The 11,340-nt window shown below is 47.0% G+C and overlaps 1 protein-coding gene across 1 annotated transcript; it reads left to right on the top strand.

The window, feature by feature from the left end:
- The first annotated feature begins 2,059 nt into the window (after positions 1 to 2,059).
- ZNF319 (zinc finger protein 319) lies at positions 2,060 to 11,340 on the top strand. Its single transcript, XM_073605613.1, has 2 exons — positions 2,060 to 2,184; positions 9,395 to 11,340. Exon 2 carries the CDS (start codon positions 9,503 to 9,505, stop codon positions 11,159 to 11,161), a length of 1,659 nt encoding a protein of 552 aa, XP_073461714.1. The 5' UTR covers positions 2,060 to 2,184; positions 9,395 to 9,502; the 3' UTR covers positions 11,162 to 11,340.

The raw sequence follows: 11,340 nt of genomic DNA, 5'->3' as shown, positions 1-11,340 counted from the left end.
GATGGTTGGTGATTATGGTGAAATAGGATAATGAAGGAAGACGATGGTGGAGGATGATAGTGAAATATGTTGGTGAAAGATTATGGTGGAGGATGATGATGTAGAGTGATGATGGTAGAGGATGATGATAAAGAAAGATTCTGAAGAATGATGGTGGAGAGTGATGTTGAAGGATAAAGGTGAAGGTTGATGGTAAAGGATGATGGTGAAGGATGATGGTTGATGATTATGGTGGAATAGGATAATGAAGGATGATGATGAAAGATGATGGCGGAGGATGATAGTGAAATATGCTGGTGAAAGATTATGGTGGAGGATGATGATAAAGAAGGATTCTGAAGGATGATGGTGGAGGGTGATGATGTTGGAGAATGATGGTCGAGGAAGATGATGGTGAAGGGTGATGGTGGAGTATGATGTTGAATGATGATGGTGAAGAATGATATTGGAGGATGATGATGGTGAAGGATAATGGTGAGGGATAATAATGGGATGGGATGATGGTTGGGCATAATGATGGTGGAGTATGATGATGATAATAAATGATGTTGGAGGATGATCATGAAAGATGATGGTGAAAGATTATCGTGGAGAACAATGGTGAAGGATAATTGTGAAGGATGAACAATGATGATGAAAGATGATAAGGGTGGAGGATGAAGGTGATGATGAAGGATAATTGCGTAAAGAGGTGTCAGAGGAGAAGGATGACGAATGAAGGTGAAGGATGATAATGGTGGATAATGATGAAGGATGGTGGAGGAGGGTGATGGTGAAGTAGGATGGTGAAAGGTGATGGTGAGGGATAATGATGGAGGGTGATGGTAAATGATAATGATGGAGGATGATAGTGAAATATGATAATGAAAGATGATGGTGAAAGATACTGTTAGAGAATGATGTTAAGAATATTGATGTTGGAGGATGATAATGGTGAAAGAGGATAATGATAAAGGATGATGGTAGCGGATGATATTGTAGGATAATAGTGTAGTATATTGGATCATGGTGAGGGATGATGTCTATGGTAGAGGATGATGTACGAGGAAAATAATTTGTGAAGAATGATGATGGGGCATGATTATGAAGGATGATGTTTGAGGATGATAGTGGTGAAGGATGATGATGGCTAAGGATGGCGGTGGGTAATTATGATGACAAAGGATGATTATAGAGAATGATAGTGAAGGATGATGATTGAGGATGATAGTGAAGGATGATGATGAAAGATGGTAGTGAAGGAGGATGATGGAGGATGATAGTGAAGGACGATCATGGAGGATGATGATGGAGGATGATAGTGTAGGATGATGATGGAGAATGATAGTGAAGGATGATGCTGGAGGATGATGGTGAAGGATGATGATGGAGGATGATAGTGAAGGATGATGATAGGGAATGATAGTGAAGGATGATGATGGAGGATGATGGTGAAGGATGATGATGGAGGATGATAGTGAAGGATGATGATAGGGAATGATAGTGAAGGATGATGATGGAGAATGATAGTGAAGGATGATGCTGGAGGATGATGGTGAAGGATGATGATGGAGGATGATAGTGAAGGATGATGATAGGGAATGATAGTGAAGGATGATGATGGAGGATGATAGTGAAGGATGATGATGGAGGATGATGGTGAAGGATGATGATGGAGGATGATGGTGAAGGATGATGATGGAGGATGATGGTGAAGGATGATGATGAAGGAAGATAATAAAGGTGACAATAAAATCATATTTGAACCTGCCAAGTCCAATCTACGGCAATCTATAAGGATGAATGGGGTGAATATTTCTACAGGGGGGGGGGTGTCATTGTCATTATAGATGGAGGCATCTCCCCTCCCCCAGTTTATATGGCATCTGCACATACTGTAGAGCTGTACACTGATAATTATACAATTTATCAGGGATGACGGTATATGTTGGTGATACAATGAGGAAGTGATTGTATATGTTGGCGATATAAAGATACAATGTGGGGTGACACTAGTGATATGATGTATAGTGTGGAGGGATCATGGTATATGTCGGTGATATCATGTATGGTGCGGAGGGGTGGCGGTATATTTTGGTGATATTCCCGGAAGTGCCGTGTCCGGCATGCCCGGTAGGGGGCGGCGCAGAGTCTGGCTCCTCCTCCGGGATGTAGACGGATGTCGGGTGTGCAGGCCGGCGGCAGGTAACGGGAGAAGGGGGAGGGACAGCGGGCCTATGGGATATATAACCGATCAGCAGACTACACACCCGATCCGACATTCCCTCCCCCCACACCGATCACCGACCGGATATCACTCACCCCACCCCCCAATAGATAATCTCTAACTCCCCAACATTACCCCACCCCCTCCCTGATCATTATATACCCTATTATATCACCCATCCCCCTGGATATTATATTATATCCCCCCCCCCGTACATTATACATCTGATATCCCCCCTGTACATTATATTAACCCTCCTCCTGTACATTATACATCTTATTATATTCCCCCTGTACATCATATCACCCCCCCCCCCCCCCAATACATTATGCATCTTATTATCACCCCACCCCTACATTATATTATTATATCAATCACCCCCTCCATACATTATACATCTTATTTGATCCTCCTGCAGTATACGTCTTATATTACCACTCCCCCCCCCCGTACATTATACATCTTTTATCCCTCCCCCCGTGCATTATACATCTTATTATATCACCCCGTAATTATATAATAAGATGTATCACCCCGTACATTATACATCTTATATCCCTCCCCCCATACATTATACATCTTATATCCCTCCCCCCGTACATTATACATCTTATAATGGCACCCTTTCCCTCCGTACATTTCACATCTTATTAAATCCTCCGCCCCCTTGTACATTATACATTTTATTACATCACCCCCCTCCCTGGTACATTATACATGTTAATAATTTACCTGTTTCCCCCTTGAATGTTATACATCTCTTTATATCACTCCCCATGCTCTGTACATCCTTGCATAGCTCTGATTACCCCCCATACATTATATATCTTGTTATATCCCCCCCACCCCAATTCCAAAAAAAAGTTGGGTTTAAACATTTGATATGTTTTCTATTGTGAATAAAGTATGAGTTTATGAGAGTTGCAAATCATTGCATTTTGTTTTTATGTAGATTTTACATAGCGTGCCAACTTTTTTGGAATTGGGATTGTATGTCCGTGGACAGGACAATGGTGGGGCCCACCTAGAATGTGATCTTCAGGTTCTGGGCTCTGCAGCAATGGTGGGACCCTTCTGGAATGTGACCTCTGGGGCCCGGGCTTGAGGTGTTTCCCTGTCTCTGAAGACTCACTGTGTGAGCAGGCGGTACTTGGACCCCGCTTGACAGAACAAAGGCTGGGCTCACCTAGAATGTGATCTTCAGGTTCTGGGCTCTGAAGACTCAGTACGCCATGTGGGCCAAGCATCAGGACCAGTACTTCCTGGTCATTTGGACCCTTGGGCACCGTTGTTTTCTACCTCTGTTGGTTTTACCACAGGAGAGCTTAATGCTGAAGGATGGAGCACTGACCTCATCCTCAGGGTGTAGTGTCACCGCCATCTTTTTCCTACCATTCAGCGTTGAGGAAGCTCCTTCGTGCTGCTCCTCCTGACTTTGCATGAGACGTTGATCTATCCTTTGGTTCATATCTGCTGGTCACTTCCAGCCTCCTGCCCTATTCCTTGGGGTCAGCAGCCGGGTCCATGAGTTTCTGAGGCCCAGAGTTACATGGTGTTCCTCCTTGCAGTGCAACATGTCCAATCCTAGAAAAATGTGGGACAGTTCCACCGTGCCAGGTGGCCCTAGCTCACACTCCACTAACCCTTTTGATGCTGCCTGCAGTGTGCCCCTTGAGGTGCCTGACCCAATGGCCTGAAGGTCTACGCCATCTTCGGAGTCTTCCTTAGCTCTGTCAAGTGTGTCCGCTCATCTGTGCCCCAGGAAGATCTCTCCGCAGTCATGCAGGATCTTATGGCATAAATTGTAACTTTGATTGCCGCAGAGGCCATATGTGTACTTCAATGCCTTCCACTGCAGATTCCCCATCTGATCTGCCTGCGGCCTCTGACACCTTGTCTGATGTTGAGATGCCAAGTCTCTCAAGTTGTTCTCGAACAAATCTACACCAAAGTAATACCAGTTTTCTACCATTCCTCATAACTCATAACCCAAAAGGTGAAGTTCTGCTTATTTACACCCCCTCCTCTTTTTTTTTGGTGAGGAGGGAGTAGGTACCTGGTTTTGACAGATACCCGCTCCCACTTCCAGTCAGATCACCGCGGCAGAAGTTTGCCCCCCCCCCCCCCCCCTCCTTCCACCACAGCCTTCTAGGACAGGTCACAGGTCCCAGAAGACTACAGGACAATTCACAAAGCATGAGCAGTGGGAAACCAGCTATGAAGCCCGCAAGGCTTTACTGCCAGTTTCCCTTAGTCTAGATGCCGGTGCCTGGACCTGAAACCATATAAAGACTCGGCTGAGGACAACGCTGGATCCTCGAACAGGTAAGTGTCCTTGTTAGGGCTGAAACGATTAATCGATAAAAATCGATAATGAAAATCGTTGTCGACGATTTTCATTATCGATTCGTTGGTCTGCACGCACCTTCCTCCCTGCCTGTCAGTCCTAACTCCATCCGAGTGTTACACAATCCCCTGTGTACAAGCCGCTTTCTCATAGCAGCGCTCATGTGACCGGGCATGTCCACCTCGCATGTCCGCTCTCTCCTCCTCCTCGCTGACGTCAGCGGTGTATTCTCAGCCCCGCCTGCTTTGCTGCCCTCAACGGAAGAGAGAGGAGGAGAGAAGCAGTGGTGGGCGCCAAGTATTGAGCAGAGCATTATTGTCCCAGTTGTGGAATGATTCCAGGGGTTCTACATAAACTTGTTCAATGTTTCCAAAGCAAAAGGGAACATCTGTCATGTTGGATCTCAAGGATCTAAAGGTTTTCATTTGGGATCAGAAATTCTGCATTGAAACCAACAAGTCTGCCATAACCTCCCTCCTTCTGGGAGTATTCTTCGTGGCCTCTGTGGACATCAAAGACGTGTACCTATAGTATACTGTATGTCCACATTTTCCAGCTCATCCGTGATATCTTCAATTAGCTGTTGGCCTCCTGCACTTGGAGTTTGTGGCCCTTTGCTGTGCCCCCAGGGCACCCCCATTGTTGGTTAAATAGGTGACCTGCTGCTGAGAGAACAGTTGGCAAAGGTTCTGGCAGACAATGTACCCTGAACTGTCCAGTTCTTGTAGAGGTTCAGATGGGTCCTGAATCTTCAGATGCAGGGTGGATTTGATTTAAATCAAGTCGATGTAAATCATAATTTTTAAAAAGAAACTGTCATCTCTGTCCCGCAGCGGCTCTTCCTCTGACCCGCTGTTGACTCACCGACAGTCCCATTCACTTTAATGGGACGGCTGGTGACAGGCCGCTAACAGGCGCTGCCATGATGGATCTGAAATGACAGGTGCTCTTTAAATGTAAGGACTCATTCTTGCTGGTAGTTAGAATCTTTAATATTTGCAAACAAAATGGTTTCCTATTTAGAAAAATAAGCTGTCAGGTTAGTAAAACAGCGATATCAGAACCGATTCAATCATACAGTTTGTAGTGTACGCAGATTTGCAAAACAATGCGATAAAGGAATATTCCTGAACTTTGTTTTATCTGATGGTTACTGTGAAATTGTGTGATTGCATTAATGCGGTGCATGTTATCTCAGCTTGGATTCATTGAATGAGTTTACCAAAAATGTAAATATTGCAGAATATACAGCCTCATGCTACATAACTAAGCTCCATTTCATGCTGAATAAACTAAATTATTAATGTATCTTAAATAGAAAACTAGCGTTTTATTAAAATAAATTTGATAAAAATCAAAAACAATCCTTTTTTTTTTTTAAATCATTGATTTATATCCACCCTGTTCAGAAGTCATAACTGTAACTGACTTAACGCTCAGATTATTTGGGTTTTATCCTAGATACAGATCAAACCAGAGTTTTTCTTGCCCAGATAAACTTCAAATTCTTTGCAACCAGACTTGGACTCTTCAGTCCAAGAGTCACCCGACTTTTAGCTTCTGCATGAAAATTCCAGGGCTGATGGTCGCCTCCTTAGAGGCAGTCCTATTTGCCCAGTTCACTCCAGACCCCTACAACACAACATCCTGTCATTAAGGAACAAGTCAGTCCAGTCCTTGGGTTGACTGATTTATTCTGACACCAAAGATCTGGTTTTCTCTGGTTGGGTGGCTCAGGAATCCCGTTTTGGAGTTAGGGAAGTCCTTATTTTCAATCTCTTGGAAGATCTTTATGGTGGATGCAAGACTATCAATCTGAGGAAGTGTCTTATCCTTTAAAGCAGTGATTCTCAACCTCTGTCCTCAAGGACCCCCAACGGGCCATGTTTTCAGGTTTTTCTTTACTTTGCACAGCTGCTTTATTATTATTATACAGGATTTATATAGCGCCAACAGTTTACGCAGCGCTCTACAATATAAAAGGGAGACAATACAGTTATAATACAATAAAATACAAGAGGATTAAGAGGGCCCTGCTCAGTAGAGCTTACAATCTAATAGGGTGGGGCAGGTGGTACAAAAGGTTGTAACTGTTATGAATGAGCTGATGGAAGTGGTAAAAGATTAGTTGGAGACGCGATAGGCTTTACTGAAGAGATGAGTTTTCAGAGATCGCCTGAAGGTAGCAAGAGTAGGGGATAGCCTGATAGATGAAGGTAGCGAGTTCCAGAGGATGGGAGAGGCTCTGGAGAAATCCTGGAGATGAGCATGGGAGGAGGAGATGAGAGCTTGAGAGTAGGAGGTCTTGAGAAGAGCGGAGAGGACGATTTGGGTGAAATTTGGAGACAAGTTTGGTGATGTAGCTCAGGGCAGAGTTGTGAATGGCTTTGTACATTGTGGTTAGTATTTTGAATTTAATTTGCTGGGTGATTGGGAGCCAGTGTAGGGATTGGAGGAGAGGGTTGGCAGACACTGAGCGGTTGGTAAGGTGTATAAGTCTGGCAGCAGCATTCATGATAGCCTGAAGAGGGGATAGCCTTTAAATCAATATCAATGACATGGTATTAATTAGGATTGTCCCGATACCACTTTTTTAGGACCGAGTACAAGTACCGATACTTTTTTTTCAAGTACTTGCCGATACCGATTACCGATACTTTTTTTTAATGTCACGTGACAGTTTTTTTTTTTTTTTTTTTTAACAGTGCTTGCTTTTTTTGGGGGGGGTGAACGTTGTATGTGTGTGTTATTTTTTTTTTTTTTACAATTTTTATTTTTTACAATAATATTTTTTTATTCTTTATTGTTTTTTTTTTTTTCTTAATCAGCCCTGTTGTGGGGCTTTGGTGAGATATCAGGGGTCTTAACAGACCTCTGATATCTCCCCCTTGAGACAGAGAAAGAGACAGAGGATAGAGATTCCCCAGTCCCTTTCTCTGCAGCCTCAGCTGCACTGAGAATGAATGGAGAGAAGACAGCGGCTCCTCTCCATTCATAAACTGACACATCGTAATCACAGAAGATTACAATGTTTCAGTTATGTGAATGGACAGAGTCAGCTGACTCTATCCATTCACAAAGGAAGGAGGAGGGGGACGGAGGAACAGAGGGGGAGAACGGAGGGGACAGAGAAGGAGAGAGGAACTGAGGGGACAGCTGAGAGGGACAGAGAAGGAGAGAGGAACGGAGGGGGAGAACGGAGAGGCACAGATAAGGAGAGAGGAACGGAGGGGGAGAACGGAGAGGCACAGATAAGGAGAGAGGAACGGAGGGGACAGCGGAGGGGGACAGATAAGGAGAGAGGAATGGAGGGGGAGAACGGAGAGGCACAGATAAGGAGAGAGGAACGGAGGGGGAGAACGGAGAGGCACAGATAAGGAGAGAGGAACGGAGGGGGAGAACGGAGAGGCACAGATAAGGAGAGAGGAACGGAGGGGACAGCGGAGGGGGACAGATAAGGAGAGAGGAACAGAGGGGGAGAACGGAGAGGCACAGATAAGGAGAGAGGAATGGAGGGGGAGAACGGAGAGGCACAGATAAGGAGAGAGGAATGGAGGGGGAGAACGGAGAGGCACAGATAAGGAGAGAGGAACGGAGGGGGAGAACGGAGGGGGACAGATAAGGAGAGAGGAACGGAGGGGACAGCGGAGAGGCACAGAGGAATGGTGGGGGCATGGAGGAGGATGCAGTGACATACAGCGGTGACCGATCACCGTTGTATGTCACTAAAGCTGGTGAAAGCCGCTGGGGGAGAATCTTGTAACTCCCCCACACGCCGATCACAGCTGTCTTCTAGGTATCGGGGGAAGCATCGGGAGCATTTGCCCGAGTACAAGTACTTGGGCAAATGCTCGGTATCGGTGCCGATACCGATACTAGTATCGGTATCGGGACAACCCTAGTATTAATAAGAGCTATTTTATATAAGGGAAGTTCCCAAAACATGGCCCATTAAGGGAAATTGAGGACTGAGGCTGAGAACCACTGCTGTAAATAACCCTTTCTAGCTTTTCACAAGGACAAAGTGGTGTTGGTGCCCAGAGCTTCCTTCTAGTCCCCCCCCCCCCCCCCCCCATTTCTCTGTGGCTCAGACAAATCACCATTAAGGCTTATGGTCTTAAAGTAAAAGACCACCCTAACACTAAAATATCTAAATCTATAGGTATGCACGATCTCAGACTAACCTATCTAGCCCTGTAATTAAAGAAATCACCATACATACCTTCTCTGAAGCCACTCCAGTCCGCTCCCACGCTGAGCTGTCAGCGGCGGCTTTGCTGTGGAGGCGGGTGCAGAGGAGGCAGCCGACAACCCAAGCCCCATAGTAACTCTATAGGTGACGTCACTTCCCATTAATTTCCCAGCCGTTGTCGCTGTCTCGACTCTGCAGAGCTTCCGATACTGGAGACCGGAGCGGCTTCAAAAAAGCTATGTGTACCAATTTCTTCTTTACAGGGCTAGATAGGTTAGTCTTAGATTGTGGATGCCTGAATATTTAAAGATTTTAGTGTTATGGTGGACTTCTACTCATAGACTGGCCTACAGTTTTTTTTTTAGTTTGCCGATGTTCAATCCCCCTGTAGGTGGAAGTATAACACGTCAGTCTCTGAAAACCTGTGTCCCTCAATGAAATCCAAGAAATGTTTTTTATTCTATGTAAAAAAAAAAAAAGGGGGGGATTTTTGTACTTATCCCCTACAGTCTATTGCCCTACCAGGATCAAAAACTATTGGGGGATGATAAGTAGGCATATATGCTTTGTCCACACTCACACAAACATAACTTATAATAGAAGCATGCATTGTGTATGACGCATAGTCTTTTCTTTTTCCTCATTGCAGATTCCTCATGGACAGTGGCATGACAGGCTTCTTTGGATTTCTGTCTGGTGACCGATGACTCCACACCATCCGACACCCTGAATCTGCACCGGTTTGCTCCTCCCCAGCATGTCGGAGGGCTGGCCTCATGCACAAGTCCCTCCTCCTTCCATGCAGCCCACCCAACAACAAGCTCCACAGCAGCCCATCACACTTGGGGAGCACGCCATCCCCCCACCCGGCTCGGCTGAGAACCCTCTGGGCTGTGCCGTCTATGGCATCCTGCTGCAGCCTGACCTGGGGGTTCAGCACCCACCATTACCCCCCAGCGAGCCCAAATGTGGGCTCTGTGGCCATGACCTGTCACACCTCGGTAATCCACAAGAGCACCAATGTCTGACGCCTGCCAACCAGGACCGATCCTTCCAATGTACCCAGTGTCTGAAGATCTTTCACCAGGCCACTGACTTGCTGGAGCACCAGTGTAATCAGGTGGAGCAAAAACCATTTGTATGTGGAGTGTGCAAGATGGGCTTCTCCCTGCTGACCTCGCTGGCGCAGCATCACAACGCTCACAATGGCAGCGCCCTAAAATGTTCCATCTGTGAAAAGACATACAAATCTCCAGACGCTGACAGGGTCTGTTTACCTGGAGCACCCCCACCCCTGCCGCCACCTCCTGCCACCCACGACCGACCGTTTAGCTGCACGCTGTGCCACAAACCCTTTAAGCACCTGTCAGAACTGTCTCGGCATGAGCGCGTTCACACGGGCGAGAAGCCCTACAAGTGTACACTATGTGACAAGAGCTTCAGCCAGTCTTCGCACCTGGTTCACCACAAGCGCACACACAGCTCCGAGCGCCCTTACAAGTGCACCGTCTGCGAGAAAAGCTTCAAGCATCGCTCGCACCTCCTGCGCCACATGTATGCCCATGCCGGCGAGCAGTTGTTCCAGTGTCAGACGTGCCAGCTAAGATTCAAGGAATCCTCCCAGCTGCTGCAACACCCGTGCACCCCAGCTGGAGAGCGACCTTTTCGCTGCAGCGCTTGTCAGAAAACCTTCCGCCGGCCGTCCGACCTGAGACAGCACGAGCGCACGCACAGCGAGGAGCGCCCCTTCCATTGCGACCTATGCCAGATGAGTTTTAAGCAGCAGTACGCGCTCATGAGACATCGACGTACGCATAAAACCGACGATCCCAACTGCACGCTGTGTGAGAAGGTGTACACCCAGCACGGAGCAGAGAGCATCTTCAAATGCAACGCCTGCCAGCGGGGTTTTAGCCAATCTCAGGAGCTGCTGCGACACAAATGCGGTCAGAGTGGCTCGGAGCGGCCCTTCCAGTGCAGCGTGTGCCACAAGACTTACAAACGATCCTCAGCTCTGCAGAAGCACCAGGCGGCTCATTGCTCGGAGAAGCCGCTGCGCTGTACAGCGTGCGAACGCCGCTTCTTCTCCTCATCAGAGTTCGTGCAGCACCGCTGCGACCCAGCCAGGGACAAACCGCTGAAATGTTCGGACTGCGAGAAACGCTTTAAATACGCTTCAGATCTGCAGCGACATCGACGGGTACATACAGGCGAGAAGCCCTACAAGTGCCCGTCCTGCGACAAGAGCTTCAAGCAGCGGGAACATCTCAACAAACACCAAAGTGTCCATAACCGAGAGCAGCAGTACAAGTGTCTGTGGTGTGGGGAGCGATTCCATGAGCTGACCCAACTGCAGGAGCACAGCACCCAACACACCGCCGAAGGGGCCTTCCAAGTGGCTGCGTGTCTCCCCTAAACTGACTGGACATTGGAAGGGTGCCCTCTGCTCACTGCCCATCTACCCCCCCCCCCCCCCATATGGCCTCCACTACTAGCACCACCCAGTGTTACCAGAACCCCATCCCCACCTTCTGTCCAATCAGCATTTTATACACCTGTCCATGTGACCCAATAATAAAACTGTGTATAAGGAGA

This window comes from Aquarana catesbeiana, linkage group LG11 (genome assembly GCF_042186555.1).
Source record: "Aquarana catesbeiana isolate 2022-GZ linkage group LG11, ASM4218655v1, whole genome shotgun sequence".
NCBI lineage: Eukaryota > Metazoa > Chordata > Amphibia > Anura > Ranidae > Aquarana > Aquarana catesbeiana.
Note: the sequence above shows the minus strand (reverse complement) of the source record. Positions and strands in the feature narration are given on the sequence as shown.